The sequence below is a fragment of the Syngnathoides biaculeatus genome, chromosome 2 (genome assembly GCF_019802595.1).
Source record: "Syngnathoides biaculeatus isolate LvHL_M chromosome 2, ASM1980259v1, whole genome shotgun sequence".
Lineage (NCBI taxonomy): Eukaryota > Metazoa > Chordata > Actinopteri > Syngnathiformes > Syngnathidae > Syngnathoides > Syngnathoides biaculeatus.
This window is the reverse complement of record NC_084641.1, coordinates 3,454,517-3,474,990: the sequence shown is the minus strand read 5'-3', so window position 1 is coordinate 3,474,990 and position 20,474 is coordinate 3,454,517. Positions and strand designations below refer to the sequence as shown.

General features: G+C 40.2%; 1 protein-coding gene and 1 non-coding gene across 7 annotated transcripts in view; one reads left to right on the top strand and one right to left on the bottom strand.

Annotated features, from left to right (window-relative positions):
* Positions 1-1,142: 1,142 nt before the first annotated feature.
* LOC133504520 (DNA (cytosine-5)-methyltransferase 3B-like) overlaps positions 1,143-20,474 on the bottom strand; it is a 37,810-nt gene continuing 18,478 nt past the window's right edge. For 2 of the 6 annotated variants that reach the window (XM_061826847.1, XM_061826836.1), the window contains 7 exons: positions 19,110-19,255; positions 17,973-18,063; positions 17,752-17,900; positions 17,586-17,671; positions 16,702-16,771; positions 15,151-15,272; positions 1,143-2,135 (listed from right to left, as the gene is read on the bottom strand). In XM_061826847.1, the coding sequence (XP_061682831.1) occupies positions 1,928-2,135; positions 15,151-15,272; positions 16,702-16,771; positions 17,586-17,671; positions 17,752-17,900; positions 17,973-18,063; positions 19,110-19,255 (872 nt within the window). In that variant the 3' untranslated portion in view covers positions 1,143-1,927. Of the gene's footprint in view, positions 2,136-15,150; positions 15,273-16,701; positions 16,772-16,870; positions 16,925-17,585; positions 17,672-17,751; positions 17,901-17,972; positions 18,064-19,109; positions 19,256-20,474 lie in introns of those variants that run through there. The other 4 variants (XM_061826819.1, XM_061826857.1, XM_061826828.1 and 1 more) reach the window with 3 other exon arrangements.
* Positions 4,528-4,600, top strand: trnai-gau (transfer RNA isoleucine (anticodon GAU)). Its single transcript has one exon. It is a non-coding gene; the product is annotated as a tRNA-Ile (tRNA).

Genomic DNA, 20,474 nt, shown 5'->3' with positions numbered 1-20,474 from the left:
AAGGACAAAAGAAAATCAACAACCAAATGACTACAACTACATCCACTTTCTTTGGGAGCAAAACCAGAGTCCTGACCTCAACACACTAGAGATTTTGTGGCATGGCCAGACATCACAAGAATATTGTTCATTTGAAAAAATGTACTAAAGAGGAGTAATCTAAAATTCCTCTCAATTGTGCACATTAAAGTTGCAGTTATTGCTCCCAAAGGAGCCACAAGCACTGATTAAATCAAAAAGTCCACAAACTGGAACCACACTGCACTATGTTCACTTGTTCAATTTTGTGCAATATTGACGCATGCTCAGTTGGTAAAAGCATTGCCCTCAAGGTTCTGAGGACCCGGGTTCGATCCCGGCCCCGCCTGTGTGGAGTTTGCATGTTCTCCTCGTGCCTCCGTGGGTTTTTCGCCGGGCATTCCAGTTTCCTTCCACATTCCAAAAATATGCAACATTAATTGGACACTCTAAATTGCCCCTAGGTGTGATTGTGACAGTCTGTCTCCACGTGCCCTGGGAATGGCTAGCAACCAGTTCAGGGTGTACCCTGCGTCCTGCCCGTTGACAGCTGGGATAGGCTTCAGTTCGGCCTGTGACCGTCGTGAGAATAAGCAGCAAAGAAAATGGATGGATGGATTAACGCAGGCTGTTAGATAGATTTTTGATGTTACAGTATACTTCATAGGACATCCCCAAAAATGTACTCTCATTGACTGGCAATTGCTCATATTCCTTATTAACTGAGGTGTTTAATAAAATAAATAAAATGTAATTAATAAAAACCATCACAATAAGCAGTCACATAGTATATTTTGGGGGGGATGTTTACAGTTGTAGGAAGAAGTATATGAACCTTGAGATATGATAACCAGTTGAGCCTCCTATAGCAAGAAGCGGCAATAACCTCAATCAAATGTTTCTTGGACTTACAGAACAAGCTCAAAATTGTTTAAAAAAAAATATATATATATATATATATATATATATATATATATATATATTTGGGGTGGGGTGGCCTTGAACACCTCCAATCTTGTCATATTGAATTGACTCCAGGTTGGCTAACTCCTGACAACAATTAGGTTGTGGAGAGTGAGATATTTACATTATAGTCTAGGTTTAAAAAAAAAAAAAAAAAAAAAAAAAAGTGAACCACTGGTTAGAGCATTGGCCTCACAGTTCTGAGGACCTGGGTTCAAATCCCAGCCCCGCCTGTATGGAGCTTGCATGTTCGCCCTGTGCCTGCCTGGGTTTTCTCCGGGCACTCCGGTTTCCTCCCACATCCCAAAAACATGCATTCATTATAGACTCTAAATTACCCCTCGGTGTGATTGTGAGTGTGAATGATTGCTAGTTTGTCAGTGCCCAGCAATTGACTGGCAACCAGTTCAGTTTATCTCGCCTCCTACCTGATGACAGCTGGGATAGGCTCCGGCACTCCCACGACCCTTGTGAGGATAAGCAGTTCATAAAATGGATGGATGACATTGCTAAAGAATGCTGATAGTTGCATTATGAGATTTTTTTTATTTTTTTTTTTAAAGCTGTGCTGCTTGTTGCCTGTCCTGACCAGGATACTCTTGTAAAAGAGATTTTTAAGGTCATTGGGGTTTTCCTGGCTAAGTAAACCTTAAAAAAAAAAAAAAAATTATGACTTTTTATGCAGGAATCCTGGTCATTCCCAAGGGTTCACACTTTCCCTTGTACCTGTGTATATAAATATATATATTTCTGTATTAAAAAATTACTTCTTCCCTGAGTTAGAACATTTAAAAACATACAAAATCTGTTAACAGTGGACTTAAGTCAATGGTCTGTTTTAAACCTATGAGTAAGTTCATACTAAAGATGCATTTAAAGAGAATTAAACCAACATGGTTCCCTTAAAAAGAATAACAATAATAATAAGAATCATCGTTCCCTCTCCCTAGTTGAGGTGCTTCACTGGTTGGGGGACGTAGGCTGTTGCAGCGGCTGGGCTGGACGGGCTGAGCTCCTCGCAGGCAAAGTAGTCCTTGAGCGGGGCGAAGAGGTGCCGGATGACGGGAACACTCCACGCCTTGCCCAGCACCTTCTGCCTCTGCAGTCGATTCATGTTCCTCACGTCCGTGTAATGTTTAGGAAAACCAAAGATCCTGGTCAGGGGTCACAAGCCAGGAAAAATTTAGTTGGAATGGTGCCCGCAAATGTCCGCAACATCGGGGGGGAACTGAAATCGTAAGCATAGCAATGACAATTACAATGATAATATAGTAGTTCTTTTCAACAACAACAAAAAGATTAAACTGGTATTTCTTCGCAAAAAAAGAATAAAGCTTGGAGTACAAAATGGACGGACACAATCATTTTCCCATGAAAAAAGTCAATTTGTGTAGGTCTTAAATCTAAACCCAGTAGAGCTCTGAGATCGACTGACTCAGGTCAAATAGTGGAGCACAGAGTCCTGAGCAAACATGGTGAAGCAGCATTTAGCTATTATGCTGCACACAAATGGAATAAGTTGCCAACAGAGGTGAGGTCAGCTCCAAGTGTGAATGGCTTTAAATCCAGGTTGAAAACTCGTCTTTTTTTTTCCTCATGCTTTTGAGAGTATATCCACTTTTTAGTCATATTACTTGCACTGCATGTGGCCTCTGATATATATATATATATTGATAATGTATATTTTGTTGTCATTTCTATTGTTTTTTATCCTGTTTTAAAAATGTTTTATCTCTTTGTTTTCAAAGGCTTTTAATAAAGCACACTGAGTTACCTCGTGGATGCAATGTGCTATACAATTAAATTTGCTTTGCCTAGGTTTAATTTTCATGAGGATAAAGTTTTGAGAAGAAAGTCATATTCTCTAATGGAAAGAAGTGCTAATTTTCAAGACTCATGATTTTTTTTCACGATCAAATTCATAATGTTACAAGTACAGTTATTTTAAAGAAAAAAAAAGGTGCAAGATTAAAAGGTTCAACTTGTTATTTTTTGCAACAAAAAAATGCTACACCGTGAGATTAAAAACGAAACACACGCACACACACACACACACACACACACGCACACACACACACACATACATACATTTTTTTGCTACTTTGTGTGGACCATGACTGTGAGTTCATTGTGAGGACCACCACTTCCACTATAGCTGGAATGATGCAACTCACATAGGCATCACTAGAGGGGTTTAGAGAGCCAGAATATCACTTTAGATTGCAAAACACTCCAACTAAAAGATCAATGTTTTTATTTATGTAGTTGTGTGGACCGGCCCCTTGTTGCTAGGCAGATTTGATGACACACACGTTTGATTTTAAAATTTCGCTCTCAATATTATTCAAACAAAAGACACTGGATTCCTTATATTTTAGAGACTTATTTCAGCAACATATAGTGCAGCTAAATTAAACACCATGTGTTTTTTTTTTTAAATTCACCATTGTAAGGTTCCCCTATTTTAAAATGAAAGTGAGATGTAAGACTTGATGGCAGAATACTTTTTTTTAAATACTACTGTAGTATTTAGTATCCTTTGTTGATTCAAAACGAAAAAAAACTCATGTCTACATTCCCCTTTTTTGTGACATAATTGAATTGTGAACTTGATTTTGAATATCCCTCCAATCATGATTGAAGAGAATTGGTTCTGCATCTACAGTGCCGTGAAAAACTATTTGCCCCTCAAGGTTTCAGTTTTTTGGGTTTTTTTTTTTTGGGGGGGGGGGGGCAATAAATCTCAAACACAAAGGTTTAAAATCATGAAACCCAAGAGACAACCCGAAGAAATACAAAATGCATTTTTCAAATGACATTTTAACTTATTATAACTCTATGCTCCTAGTTGTCACAATAGTGCTCCATTTTCTTCATAACTACAAGGCTTCTAATGACATTTCTTTCTGGGGAAAAAAATGTGATCCGGGTCTGAAACAAAAATAAAAAAATGAAGAAATGTACTGGCATCCTCACTGAAAATTGTTTTGTGTTATGTACACAGTAAAAGTACGGCAATTCTGCTGTGCTATATACACAGCAAAAACAATCTTATAAAGTGAATTTATCCTAATTCTAGTGAAAATATTTTACTCCACTTACTTTTAATCATTTTACCATTTTACACCTAAGTTTTCTGAATAGAAAGATCTTAGTCTTTCTCTTCTGTTTTATGTAGAGAAGTTAAACCTTTCTTAAAATGAGTACAGAAACTATTTTTCCAACAAGAAATAATAAACAATTCATTGAGTAAGGTTTTTTTGTTTTTTCAGTTAATTTAAATCATGGTTTTTGACACAAATTATTTTCAGAGAGGTTCTAAAGAGACATGGTAAAAGAACTATAGAAACACTACTGGGATATTCTCTTGACAGTAGTACAGAACTGCCAACCTCAAAGTTCAATACAAATCACAAAAATAAATTTAAAAAAAAAAAAAAAAAAAAAGATAAATTTAATTTAAGAAAATTGCTGGGAAAAAAAAACATCTAAATGTCCAGATTTTTAAAATTATGGCAAGATGTATTCGATCAAGGGATCTAGGGAGGCCCTGTAGCTCAGTGGTTAGAGCACTGGTTTGATAAACCAGGGGTTGTGGGTTCGTATCCCACTGGGGCCTCCACTCCCTGAGAAGGGTTGCGTCAGGAAGGGCATCCGGCGTAAAAATTGTGCGTTCATCTGAGATGACACGCTGTGGCAACCCCGAAAGGGACAAGCCGAAAGAAACTTTTTTATTCGATCAAAAATAAGTCTAAATACTCTTCAATTGCACAAAACTATTACAGTAAACCCTCTCTACTTTGCCCATCACCTATAGAGGATTCAGTGCATCGCGAATTTCTGAGCCCCCCCCCAAAAAAAGAAAAAAAAAATATCCGGATCACTGTGTACCAATGCGCCATGACATGGACCAATGAAGCGAAAAATAAATAAATGAAACCGCTTGCATACATTAGTTCAGTACTGTAGCGGGAAGCCGCATTGAGGGTATAATGCAGCATCCCCATTGAAACAACATGAAGCAAATAAATAAATAAACCCATTTACCCCTACTTGGGTTTTTTTTTTTTTTACTTTTCACGGGTGGGTCTCTAACTAACCACGAAAAACGAGGGATTACTGTACTGTAAAATCAGTCGTTCAGTTATGCCTTTATCCTTTTAGGCCTCCTTCTCAAATTACTTTTTTAAAGCCTAGTTTGCTAATGTTAATGTTTAAGAAAATGTAAATATTGGGAAAATATAACCCAAGTGGATGTTAAAATACTGTTGGTCCAAATTCTGTACTTGAAATGTATACTTCTATTGTATAGACTGTGATATCTACTAAGGATGACAGCTTTGAATGATCCCACCTTTTGCATGATTCCTTATGCACATAAGAATTGCTGACCACATATCATTGGTATTTTCCCAGACATTGTTGTCAAAGATTCCAAAAGAATACATTTTAGGGGTAGGTCTTACAAATTCACTGAATTTACTGTGCAGCCCCAAACATCACATTTTCTGCATTATTATTTTCAGCCAAATCCATCCAGGAGTTCCTGAGATACAGTATACCATCACTTGTGAAATTTTACAGGGTTCATACTCAGTCTGACCAAAAAAATTTAAGGGCTTTTTAGGGGCATTCTTAGGAGCTGACACGGAAAAATTTTAGGGCCGACATGAAAAATTTAGGGCCATTGTGGGAAATCAAGAGTAAGGAAAAAAGATTCACCCAATGGTGCCATCAGCTGTTCTTGGTTCATCAAAGGTTCCAGTACCTCAGTACCTGTGACAGTGATCACCAGTCGCCCCTTGTGCTAGTTCTCCTTGATATGACCATTGTCAATGTCTTCACATAACAGTCTACAGAAAAACAGATTCTAACTACAATTGCAACTATACACACAAATGTCTTCTACTGATGCCTTGTCTCAGCACCCCTACTCTAGCTCCTTGAGCCTACCCAGTGCCTCCTCTATTTGTTGCTGCAGGGGTGCCAAAGTGGCTCTCTTGTTCTTTGCTCTGGGTCTGAGTGCTTTGGCCTCGGTGATAAACCTCAGATTCCTCTTTTCTTCTGCCTCCTCACACAGCCAGTCAGCGTTTTCAATAAGCGTAGATATGTCAGTCTCTATTCTGGCTTTTTTGGTTTTGAGGCTGTCTATCTCTGCTTTAGCTGCCTTCCTCTTCTCTGCCTGTTTTGATGCATCCTTCTTCTTTTCCTCCTCTAGATGCTGGACGTAAATACTTCTGGCAGAAGACGGAGCGACCATCAGCTCCCTCGTGATAGGCACCATGTCAGGCCCTCCATATTGCTGGACCACATCCACTATTTGCCTCCGAGCAATCAGTGACTCCTTGCTTAGGTTCTCCTCGGTGAACTCGTTTGTGTAAAAGCCTTTTTCCACAGATGCCTGTCCATGGGACAGAAGCAGCAGCTGCTTTATGACGCCCCACAGCTCCTGGAACTGCTGGCTTTCCTGCTGATGCAGAGTGGAGTGGAGTGGAAGAGCGTGTCCAGCCTGTCCTTAGAGATGTTGAAGTCAGAGAAAGCGACCCTAATCTCCTCATCTTCTTGGATCTTTTCACTCAGTCTGGAATACTGGAATAGATTCCTGTCGCAATTGTTTTCCTCCACCCTTCTGTGATCCACCAAGATGTTTAAGGTTTTTTGGATTTTTTTGTTGTTGTTCTCCTTTGCATCTTTCATGGCAATCTGCCAAGGGTCCATCCAGCTTAATAGGCGGACTAAACTGTATATGATTGAGGCCTTCTCCAGCAACTTTTCTGTCATATTTACCAGAAAAGTTTGGCAGCACATTCTAAATTCCTGCTTTACACGGTCGGTTGCAATGCCAGATTTCAGAACCAGTCTCTCAGCAGCAAAGCCTATGCCTACTTTCAATAAATCCACCCAGTGTGACTTGTCACCCACATTAATCTTGACAAGGTTGGTGAGGGAGGCTGCCTTTTCTTTAAGGACTTCAGGCTTGATGAACTTTTTCCATCAGAGTCTTAATGAGGGTGCCCATGTCCTTTGCAATGAAGGGAAGCATAGGCTTGTCAATCTGGTACAATTTCAGGAATGGTTCCACCAGCTTGGCGGACATGAGAAAGAAGTGAAGCTTGGCAACAAAGATGGGGTCCTGTGCTGCTTTCTAAACAACAGTGAAGGAGCTGTTGGTTGGGCAGGTCACTTTCTTCGTCCCTGCTCCCTCGCAATAATCTTGCACGTGTGGCATCAGGGTGATGGCTCTCTCTGACACATTAATGTTTCAAGCCATCTGTGCTAGCAGAACATGAGAGGGAGAGTGTCGGATCCAGTGACTTGTCCTCGCGCCTGGCAGGTGCATCACGAAACAAGTTGTAGAGGCTGGACAGAAAATCTTCCACCCCCCATCCAGCTCCCTCGCAAGCTATTCGAAATGCGTTATGGAGGATATGTAGACCGCCGCATCCAGTCTGCAGCATACGGCGGGTGGTCATCTTTTCTATTTGTTCTTGAATTGATTTGTACAGCTTCCAATTAACATTGGGGCCATCCATCGAGAGCTGGAGCAGCTTTTGGTGACCGAAGTCACACACGACAGGATCCAGATGCTCCTGAAGATCAGTTGCTGCTGAATGTCCCAGGAACTCAGAGGTGAGGTAGCAAGTGCGGACTCTGTCATAAATCCACAATCGCATATGAATGTCCAGCTGCTTCTCTTGCATCTCATGATTTAGAGACTCATCAAAGAGGAGGACATACTCTGATTCAGCCTTCACTTTCTGCCTCAGTATAGATGAAAAGTGGACAGCGATGACAAATGTAGCCAGGTACGAAGTCTTCCTTTCACTACAGTGGTAGTTTTTAGCAATGTCACTGTCTGGGAACACTTTCAAATTATTTTCACAAGATTTGTAACTGTAATGGCTGCAGATAACTTTTAAAGTCCACACAATCTCTGCCTTTAACGAGGCTGTCTTCGTGTATTGAAATACGTTCATAAAGAATGACTTCTGGCTGGTTGAAGTCGATGACTGGACAACTCTAGGTGCACATGCACTGCCAATACCACTGCCTGAAGTTAATGCTTCACTATCTTGATATTTTAGAAACATATTCATATCAACAGAAGATGAGAGTGTCTTCGCCAAATTAGCGTGTCTCCTATTTTTCCGGTGCAACTCCAGCGCTTTGACGCCCATCTTTCCAAGCTGGTAACTCTGCTTGCACAGATGGCAGTAAAACATGTGCCGATCTTTTGGATCTCGACGAACCCAGCTCCCAAACTCCTTACTTTCAACCCAAGCATCTTGAAAAATGCACTTCCCCATGATACAAGTTGGATCGATGAAAGAACTACGCTACGTCGTAACGAAGACGAAGTGAAATGCCTACTCACGGAAACGAACAATGGAATATATCGACGACAAGATGGCGACTAGTTGTGAACACGGTGACTTCCGTTGACAATTTCCGTCTGTTTTGGACGCCAGACGGATCGCTATTTTTTTTTTTTAAATAGATGCATTTTTTTAGGGAGAATTTTGGCGGTAGTTTAAGGCCTTTTTTAGGGGCTTGACCGGTTTTCGCGGATTTTTAAGGACTTTTAGGGCCGCGTGCGAACCCTGTTTGTAATTGTGTTACAAAATGTCCATTAACATGGCAACCAACCTGATGTTTTCAAGTTTTTTATTTTTTAAAGAACATTATGGGTTCTTATATATGTAAAAATTTCAATGTCAGCTTTATTATGTCCCAGTTGAAATGTACCTGCTACTCTGGTCTCGTCTTCTTTTTCTTCATCTGTAGAGTAGAGTAATATAAAAAGGACGAATTTCAAACTGCTGAGAATAAGGCAAAGATATAATTCTCAAAATCTCTCTTTACGTTTATTGACACACCAACTTCTCTATTTTCTGACACTGATTTATTTTTTGTGATGCATCTAAGGACACGTTTAATTAATAATTGAAAAATTATTAAATAGCCTCCCATATCTTAAAAAATAGAATTCTGTTTGGTACCATTACTCTGTATGAGATGCTTTGTTCCAAAAAGTCACAGAAAATAAAATGTTCACACATTTAGCGTGTTTCACGTCCTCACAATGAAAGTGGGAAAAAAATACAAAGGTTTGCTGACGTTAGCAACAGTTTCATTCTGCCAGAAAATCCCACGGACAATTAAAAACTAACCCTAGTATGATGAAATATCAAATATGTCTTACCTCGATTAGTTGTAACTTGTTTTCATTTGTTTTTTCTTCCAGATAGCCACATAAATAGCTTTTCACAAGCCTCGTCGGTTCTGCACCAAGCTAGATTGTGTTTTAGATTGATGCATTCACTCCTACCAAGGAAATTCAGAGCACCGCAAACCTCATGTTGAAGGGAAATTTAGATAACTCGCAAATTCGACGGTTGAGATTAAAAAATATTACCTGAGGCAAAACAAACATATATAGTTCACACCAACATCACCAACTTGAACAATCGTTCATTTTAGTATAAATAAACATGGTCACTTACATGTCAATCCATGTAGATCTGCACCTTCTGTACTAATTAAAAGCAACGTCTTATGCAGGTGCATTCCCCTCCCCCACAAGTGTCTACCAACTTCCAAAAGCAGTCACAGCAACTCTCCCCTCCCCCACTTTGGTTTGATGACTGCACAGAAACTAACCAACAGGTTGCATGTAACAGAAATATAGTTTGAGCAATGTACTGAACCTCACAGTTTAGTGTCACCCTCAGGTGATAAAAAAAATAAAAATAACTCTTAAAGAAGTCATATGAATTCCCTAGAATTTTAGTTCAACATTTGAAATCACTCTGCATCATTTAATTAAAACCAGGATTGTTAACTGTATGGGATACATCCACTGTGGTATGTCTGATTGTTGTGTTTAGTACCTTTTTTTTTTATTTATTTCCAACATTCTACAGTCCTAGAGTCTGAGCTGAAAAGGGTAAAATATTGTTTGGTCAATCTGCTGCGTCGACCGCATCATAAATTATTGCCCCCACTTCCCACCCCCACCGCACAGTATACCTTTGTATTCCATACCATTTAAATAAATAAAACCTTTTTGCTTTGGATCAATGTTAAGCTTAAAATATATTAAAGTGAACACTGTTTATGTATATAAAGTCACTCTTTACAGCATATCACAGATCTCAAGATAATCTATTCTAACTACAAAGGTAAAACTGCGATATTTAGCTTGCTACTAAGTAGTTATATTTTAAGTATGAGTATTTATGCTACAGGTGGAGCAGCGGTAAAGCGCTGGCCTCACAGTTCTGAGAACCGTGGTTCAGATCCTGGAGTCGCCCTGTGTGGAGTCTGCATGTTCTCTCCGTGCCTGCGTGGCTTTTCTCTGGGTGTTCCAGTTTCCTCACACATCCCAAAAACATGCATTATAGTAATTGGACAGGTGTGATTATGAGTGCGATTGTTGCGTGTCTCGATGTGCCCTGCGTTTGGCTGGAAATCAATTCAGCGTGTACCCTGCCTCCTGCCCAATGGCAGCTGGGATAGGCTCCAGCACTCCCGTGACCCTTGTAAGGATAAGTGGTGAGGAAAATGGATGGATGGATATTGCTACATAGCATTAGCTGTTCAGCCAACAGACAACCTAAGATGGAATTATTTAATTAATCTATAATGATTTTAAATATTGACCATGAGTAGTGTTATTTCCAATTTCAGTCTGCATCAGTTAGTTTGCAAGGGTCTTGAGAGAGCCATATTCTCTTACATATGAAATGTGTCTTGACTTACACCTTGGCAATGGGACCTTTTTGGAGGCCATCATTTAGGACTGAACCAACTAATATTCAGGACTGCCTCATCTACACACACGAGGCTTTTGGGTTGATAATCAGCTGTAAGAAAACGCAAGTCATGGGGTAGGATATAGGCTCTCCACCCAAAATTAGACTCTCTAACCAAGCACTGTTGTTCACGACTTTGAGTACCTGGGTCCTACCATCTCTGACTCTCTCTCTAGACCCACGGCTAGACTCAACAAGAGAGCTTGGAGAAACACCAAGTTGACAGAGCACACTCAAGTCCAAGCCTGTGTTGTGAGCACTCTCCTCTATGGAAGTGAGGCAGACAATGACAACCAAACAGGAGCACAAGCTTAGCGCCTTCCACATGTCCTGTCTCCAAAGACATCCTGCGCATCACCTGCCAAGACAAGGTGACAAACACCAGTGTACTGGATGTAGCCATGGTTCCCAGCATGTACGATCTGCTTAAGCAGAAGCGCATGGAGGACAGAGGAATTCTAAAGGACCTACTCCATAGAGAGCTGGCACAAGAACCCGCCCCTCAGCCAGACCCAAACTCTGCTTCAAGGACGTCTACAAGAGAGACCTGAAAGCCCTTGAAATTAATTTAGACACCTGGGAGGCCACTGCCACTGACCTTTTAGACTTAGGAATGTCACACACAACCGAAATTCAGAACACTAACCAAGCATAATGTGTTGATGAACATTCTCACATTTAAACCCTCTTTCGAAATACGTTAATGAGATATTGGAAATTAATTCTCAAAATTGGGCCTTTAGGGTGACCTTTCACACGCAGGAAGGTCATACATCTTTGAAATTTGGAACACTCACTGCGCGTGACATGTCAATGCACAGCATCAAATTTCAGTCCCTAAATGCGTTCATCAAAATTGGGCCCGGCTGAGATGACCTTTCATACTTGGGAAGGTCACAGGCATTTGAAATCCAAACCACTGGCCACGTATGATATGTCGATGCAGTCTCAAATTACAACCCTCTAACTCAATGTGTTCATGAGATATTGGGAATTAAGTGTAAAAATAGGGACTAGTGGCTAGTTAGCGGCGATCTTTTAGAAGGTCTCAGACATTCAAAGCTCGCCACACTCAGCGTCCCTGTTGTTTCAATGGAAACTCTCCAATTTCAACCCTCAAACTCAATGTCTTTGTGAGATATGAGGAGTTAAGCATGAAAATGTGGCCTGGTGCTTATTGGGGGTACCTTCCAAACTCAGGAAGGTTGCATGAGTTTGAAAAACACCACACTTGGTGTGCATGGTGTGTGGATGTGCAGTCTCAAATTCCAGCCATCTTGCTCAATCCATTCATGAGCTACTGGGAATTACATGTCAAAATAGGGCATAGTGTCAGTGACCTTTTATAATTGGCAAGGTCACACGCGTTCGCAATTCGGAACACTCATTGCACACGATGTGTCGATGCACCATATCCATTTTCATGCCTCTAGCTCAACATGTTCATGAGATATTCAGAATTACGCTGACAAATCGGGCCTAATGACGTTGACCTTCATACTCAGGAAGGTCACACGCATTCGCAATTCGGAAAACTAATTGGGCATGATGTGTCAATGCACAATTTCAAATTTCAGGCCTCTATATCTATACGTTCATGAGATATTGAGAATTAAGCTTAAAAAACAGACCTAGTGACATTGACCTTCATACTCAGGAAGGTCACACGTGTTCACAATTCGGAACACTCATCGCACAATCTCAATTTTCAGGCCTCTAACTCAATACGTTCACAAAATATTGAGAATTACCTTGAGAAAACAGGCCTAGTGACGTTGACCTTCATACTTAGGCAGGTCACACGCGTTCGCAATTCGGAATGGTAATCGCGCATGATGTGTCGATGGACAATCTCCATTTTCAGGCCTCTCAATCAATACGTTCATCAGATATTGAGAATTACGATTAAAAATAGGGCCTAGTGATGTTGACCTTCCTACTCAGGAAGGTCACATGCGTTTGCAATTCGGAACACTCATCGCGCATGATGTGTTGATGCACAATCTCAATTTTCTGGCCTGTAGCTCAAACCGTTCATGAGATATTCAGAATTACACTAAAAAACGGGCCAAGTGATGTTGACCTTCATACTCTGCAAGGTCACACGCGTTCGCAATTCGGAACACTCATTGCGCATGATGTCTTGATGCACCATGTCCATTTTCAGGCCTCTAGCTCAATACGCTCAAGAGATATTAAGAATTACACTTAAAATACGGGCATAGTGACGTTAAAGTTCATACTTGGCAAGGTTACACTCATTTGCAATTCAGAATTGCCCATGATGTGTCGATGCACAATCTCAAATTTTAGGCCTCTATTTCAAAACGTTCATGAGATATTGAGAATTACTCTTAAAAAACAGGCCTAGTGACGTTGACCTTCATACTTAGGAAGGTCACACGCATTTGCAATTCGGAACACTCAACGTGCCTGATGTGTCGATGGACAATCTCAATTTTATGGCGAAACTCGCGCCAAAATTATCCAGCTCCGAATGGATAATTTTGGCGCGAGTTTCGTAAATCTGAAAAAAATGCCTATGTCTCGTTTTGAAAACAAACTCTTCATTTCCTAGTTTGTGATACAGCTGTGGTCTGCATAAATGTATCTATCTAGTATTTGACTAACATTTGCAATATTATATTATATAGTAATATTATATTAAGTAATAATAAGTAATGACTAATTTATAAGTTATATTAGTTGACAAATGCTTTATTTACAGCTTTTATTCAGTTCAAATGTGCTGTCTGCCTTATTTCCTCGTTGTGCAGCCTCAATTGACCCCTCCGTACGGGGCACTTAACCACGCCTCCTGAAGTGACGTCACGCCACGTGCGCTGACGTCAGACAAACAATTAGGAAAAATGGTGGCGCAGCAAGAAAAGAATAGAGCGAAACTGTCCAATTTACCGGCTGATTTCTCACTCGCATTCTTAGCTAACAGTGAAATATCATTGAAAAGCAGACAGCAGGGCTTCAAGTATTTCAGCGAGGGGTATTTCAATGGTATTTACATGCATATCGACGGAGAAACCATTGATATTAGCGCAAGATCTTTCCGGAGTCAGAGGAAGACCGAGAAGCCACGTAATATAATATATTATAACCCAAAGACGAATTCGTCATTGACAGTTTCCTATTTTCGTGTTACCGATCACACTTGTGTGCAGAATCTGGATGTGTATCTGTATAGCTGTTTGTGAACCGCCGTATGAAGGAAAAGAAGAAGGCGAGGCTTGATTTACGAATTGTTTCTCTCGTTTTCTTTGTGTAACGTCACGCGCTCCCCTCAATAATTATTCTTGAATTAGTGCCAAACCTATATAAGTCCTGACCAAGTACGACAATCACTACTTTAGTGTCCTCAAACATCCTTCCTTCAGTCTTGGTGTCTCGGTGCACGTCAAAGGCTTTTAGGACTGCTAGTCCGGTTTAGCTTAGCTCATTAGCCGCAAACAAAGGGACACATTTGTGGAGTCAGATCATCGCAAAATATCGCTCAACACAGGTCAAGTGTGTCAATCATTCACACTTAGCTATGTTATGCAAGCGAAGAACTGCTAATTCATTTATATGAGACATGTATTGAAAATCAAATATAGGGCTTACCTTCGTGCAAACATATCTGTTCCGGTTGATTTTAGATGGATTCAATTGATCATGCGATCTTCCACAAAGTTTGATACATCGAAGACATTTTTCGTACTCGGTCTTCTGTTCCGGTTGATTTCAGATGGATTCAGTTGATCATGCAGTCTTCCACAAAGTTTGATCCATCGAAGACATTTTTCGTACTGGGTCTTCGGTTTTGGAAAGGGTACGAATTGAACTCCACTAACTAGCCTTTCAGGATACCTGTCGTCACTATTATAAAGTCTGTGACTACACCTCTTAACCATATCTATTGTTAAAGAACCCAAATACGCAATAAAACGCTAACAAAAGCTATACTGGACCATGCAACGCAATTTCTACGGAGGGGTCAATTCTATGGGGCTAACCCTAACCGAAACAGCCAAGCAGAAAATTCCCTGGCCTTGACCAATGAGAAAATTGGATTGAATTTCGCCTGGAGTACCCAAAAGTGCCACAGGGGACATGTGCGTACTCATTGGTTCTGACGTTTCTAGCTCTCTGAGGACATTATTTGAAACTTTTACAGAACATTTATTCAGCCTAATGTAGCTCATTTAAGCATTATCTTTGTGAGGACCAGCCGAAATGTCCTCACATCAAAGGTGTTTTGCCAAGGGTTTGTCCACACAAGGATAGCAATACAAGTGCGCGCACACACGCACACACACCACACACACACACACACACACACACACACAAATAGAATGTGTACTTTTCAAGTTCGGTGATCCAGAGGTTGTCTTCTTTGCCTTGATCAAAGACTGGAAGTAGCGAGACGTTTTTTCCCTGTTTCAGTGAGTTTGGGTTTGTGGTGATGGTTCTCACTTTGGTAACCTGGAAAGGGGCCCAAAAACGACAGCTATATCAACTTCACAGGTTAGTTTACCGATTGCTTGTCAAATATTGACTGAGCTTCATTTCAATAAATCCATTCAAATAAAAAACTGAAAAGTGGGGCGTGCAATATTATTCGGCCCCCTTGCATTAATACTTTGTAGCGCCAACATTCGCTGCAATTACAGCTGCAAGTAGCTTGAGGTATGTCTATCAGTTTTGCACATCGAGAGACTGAGACTTCCCCATTCTTCCTTGCAAAACAGCTCGAGCTCAGTGAGGTTGGATGGAGAGCATTTTTGAACAGCAGTCTTCAGCTCTGCCCACAGATTCTCGATTGGATTCAGGTCTGGACTTTGACTTAGCCATTCTAACGCCTGGATACGTTTATTTGTGAACCATTCCATTGTAGATTTGGCTTTACGTTTTGGATCATTGTCCTGTTGAAAGATATATCTCAGTCACAGTCTGAGGTCTTTTGCAGACTCCAACAACTTTTCTTCCAGAATGGTCCTGTATTTGGCTCCATTCATCTTCCCTGTCCCTGCTGAAGAAAAGCAGGCCCAAAACATGAGGCTGCCACCACCATGTTTGACAGTGGGGATGGTGTGTTCGGGTGATGACCTGTGTAGCTTTTACGCCAAAGATATCGTTTTGCATTGTGGCCAAAAAGTTAAATTGTAGTTTCATCTGACCAGACCACCTTCTTCTTTTTTTCTTTATCATCATCAGTCAACATTGGATCATTCAGAGATCCTTACTGAACTTCTGGAGTGAGTTTGCTGCACTGAAAGTAAAGGAGACGAATAATATTGCACGCCCTACTTTTCAGGTTTTTATTTGTTAACAAAGTACAAAATATCCAATAAATTTCATTCCACTTCACAATTTTGTCCCACTTGTTGTTGATCCTTAACAAAAAATGAAAATTTATCTTTGTTTGAAGCCTGAAATGTGGCAAAAGGTTGAAAAGTCCGAGGGGGCCGAATACTGAACAATGCGTGTGTGTGTGTTGGTGTATATATTACTAATACCAATTGGGCCAGCAGGATGTGAGTGAGTGTCCCAACATGGCACAAGGCTGAAATATAGTCGGTTCGCTGATCAAGAATTTAATGACTTAATTATCAGAGTGAAAAAAATGTTCGAATGGTTGCTACTAAGTGAGAAGTTGCTGCGCGAGATTGATTGATTGTCATGACTCAGTTAGCCCAAGTCATGACCTGACTTACCTTTTTTAATTTTTTGCCACAGTAACTTAGAAGTTGCTCGAAATCTGAGAGTTTTGCTTATGACTGGCACACACGTGACTTACTCCCATCTCTGCCATGTGCCACCCATCTACATCATTTTCTCCAGTTACTTTAGTCACAACACAACTGACGAGACGATACACCAAAGCTGCAATTTGACATGTGGAGTTACTCACCCTGGCTTGCCGGCCGACCTCCAAACAGTCCTGCAGACTCAATTTATCACTCTGCGAGGCCGTGATGGGCCTAAAGAAACAAAGCGACAATCCAATGTAACAAAATAAGATGAAATGATGTGTAGAAATGTGATTATGCTCTTCCCAGTAGATAAAAACCTGCACACACCCTCATCGAAGTTATGTAACTCTTATCCTGACAGTCCTTTTCAAAACTGAGATCCTAGATCAAGATCAAAGGTTCTATATAAGTCAAAAGAATAAAGAGAAAAATGTTTTTTTTTTCCACCCCACATGCATTTCATTTTGACACAATTTTCCCAGGAGAATTGACACACTGATACAAGAATAAAAGGTGTAATAATTTAAGGGGGGGGGGTGTAATCATAGTAGAATAATGTATATTTTTCCACCCAAAAACCTGAAATTTTAGAAGTTATCATGTTTGTGTGAAAAGTCATTCTGATATTGTGATACTTTCTTTTGTAGAAAATAAGTAACGTGGTTTAAAGTAATTTTTTGCAGATTAAAGTCATAACATGATGAAAACCTTTTTACTTTAAAAATATAAATAGGAATTATCACTATGTTCTCAGTATCTATTTTTTTTAGAGAAATGTCAAACATTCAGGGAAAAATATTTAAAGAAAATGTATATTACTAGATCAGTTTTATTATTCAAAGAAGAAAAAAAGTTATAACACAAAAGGAATTTGTATCCCCCCCTCCCAAAAAAATGGAATAATATATGATTCAAGCTGGATTGTTTTTGAGAAGTCATACAAGTATAAGATTGAAGCTGTATTCACTTCTAACAATTTTTGGGAGAAAAAAAAAAAATTTCAATATTACTAATTTCCCCAACCCTAGCATGTGGGAGTCACCTGCTCATTCCCGGAATGTTCCCCCAGAAGTAACGCGCTCTGTGGGCAGGGCTCACTTTGACAGCGTCCACCAGAACTGGGTTGCACTGTCAACCAAGAGAGTGGCAGTGAGCCAACGTGGTGGAGAGTGAGAGAATGGGCGACACGAAGCGTTGGGAAGAGAAACCTCAAGGAAGCGGCAGATGTTGACTTTGTCGTGTATGTTCATGAAGACGACGTTCTCAAAGAGCCAGAAGAACGGCCGGTGGTCTTCTTCTTTGGGCTTGAGCATCTGCAGGATGCGGTAGAAATCAAAGAAGAGCCTGCCCGAACCCTCTGAGGAAGGAAGAACATGCAGTTCAAATGCCAAAAGAAACAATCAATAACTCTGATCAATCAATAACAGACCGTAAAGTCCTTTTCGGATGGGGTTCACAATGGAGAGGTCATTACAGGGGCTTCCACCAATCAGCAGGTCAAAAGGACCCCACTTCCCCACCTACAAGGCAAAACAAAACAAAACAAAAAAAAAACGATTTGAAGACTCAAGGGAAAGGATTGCAGTGGTTCAGTTCCTGGATCACCCCAGTGAGATCTACGAAACAGCGACCACATTTTCATAGTCATTCTGTGAGCACGTTTGTAACCCAAAACAATTTCACATCATCCATTGAACTGAATGAAAATGCCACTGATCTGTTCTAGCCTTCTCATAAAACAAAAAAAATGGTAATGTTTGAGAAAAAAATAGTAATGTTGTACTTTATTACATAGCATACTGCAATGACAAAATTAAATAAAGAGTAAAAAATTCAATTGTCTTGTTCTCTATTCAATACTTATTACGCTGCTTCCGGTGTGAATATTTTGGCCACCTGGTGGCAGTATAATGCAGACATACAAAAAATACAGTGGACTCCACTATTTGCTGGGGCTTTATTATCCCAAATCTGCAGCTAATTGACAGCCATTATAATAGCATTGAATTTATTGTGTGTGTGTATATATATATATATATATATTTATTTATTTATTTAAAAGTGAGTTTCTTTCTTTCCAACCTTCACCTAAGGTCCCGAGTTGTGGGTTAGAACAAGATCCCAGATACAAACAGCCTAAATGAGTTTCCGCCACAGGCTTTCCAGGCTCTCCCTTAGTGATAGGGTGAGAAGCTTGGTCATTTGGGAGGTACTCAGAGTATTTAGCTTGTGACATTCTGTGCGTATGACTGTATTTCTGCATTACACTGCCAAGTTGAAGATACCAGAAGAAGCTGCACAGTCAAAAGGTTTTATGACGAATAAAACATTTATTTCTCTAAATTCTACTTAATCATGCTTCTACCATGTTTTTATCAATTACAATATTAGAGTCCCTTTTATGAAAAAAAAATTACAGAATGTTTTTAATTTTGGGGGAAGCGGGAACTTACTTCTGTTCATGTTCATTTCTGTACATATAGTATCCATTGTACATATTCAATTTCCACAATGGTGAAGAATACAGCATCAACTAAAATGTGTGTGTGTGTGTGTGTACTCGTACAAATTCCTTGGTGATGTCACGGGTGTCACCAACGTGACTTATCTTCCCATCGTGGTTGACGACCCCGACCGCGATGGAATCCTCACAAATCTCAGAGGCCACGTACGTGTGGATCTTAAAGCCGAGGTCCTTCAACACCTGGTATCCTGTGACAGGACGGGAACACGTTAAGCTTGCGGCCTTGCTCGTAATTCGCTGGGTGTGTCTGTTAACGCATCCACAGTACACCTGGTGCACATGTTGTGTTCACGTGTCGATAGAGCTTGTGCTCCTATGTCATCAAATCACGTCACTGGCCGTAAGCGCCAGTCAAACAAAGCATTGTTCAAAGCTAAGTCGGTTGGACACGACGCGAAAATACGTCCTATAGCACGACGGCCAGAGTTTTTTTCCGATACCGTTAAACATTTAGAAGGTGACAATAAACGAAGGTACGTGGAAAAATGAAAGACACTTGGCATAGAGGACCCATATTTAATGCCGAAGTCGATGTTTTCACAGATAAGAAATTGGACGTTAATCCGCCTCCGCTTGTCTTGGACAACTGGATCTACACATGAATCTGGTGAGTAAGTCTTCCAGATTTACACAGAAGAGTTTGAAAGCGTTGAAAATTCTGGACGCATACAAATACTTCGTTGCTGCATCTGTTCTCAATCAAGAATAAATCCCACATAGTGATGGACCCACTCAGATTTTTTCAATACAAATACGAATATTTAAATTAATGACCCCTGGTTTTACACACACACTCGCATTCATTAAACTATGATTGAAAAAAAAAAAAGACCCAGTCGGCTCCTCGTACACGGAAGCGCGTTACGGCCACACGAACTTAAGTAAACCTCTCTGTGACAACTTTTTTTTTTCTTTTTTTAAATATGCATTGTTCTCAAATGAGTCCAATGCGTATCTAAAAAAAGAAAAACCGCTGGGATGGGCTTCATGTTGCGGCCACATGTTAACCTATGGAAACCTCTGTGTGACCGATGGTTTATTTTCTTTTTTTTTTAATACGCATTGGACTCATTTGAGAACAATGCATATAAAAAAAAAAAAGGCTGGCGGAGAAGAGGTTTATCGAAGATTAGTGTGTGGCCGTAACACGCTTCCGTGTATGTTGGTGACAATTCAATGTCTTTTTTTTTTTTTAACACGCATTGTTCTCAAATGAGCCAACTTGGCATTACAAATACTTCCTTGGAATTTGAGATTGAGAAGAATAATTCCTCTCTGAAATGAAGTGATCGCTACACAGTTGTGTGCGTATTTTAGTTGGGCACCATCCATCATGTTTAATTGTCAAAATCCATCGATCTTTTCTGGTCTTCTGAGATGGTATTCTATGGAATGACCTCTTTGAAT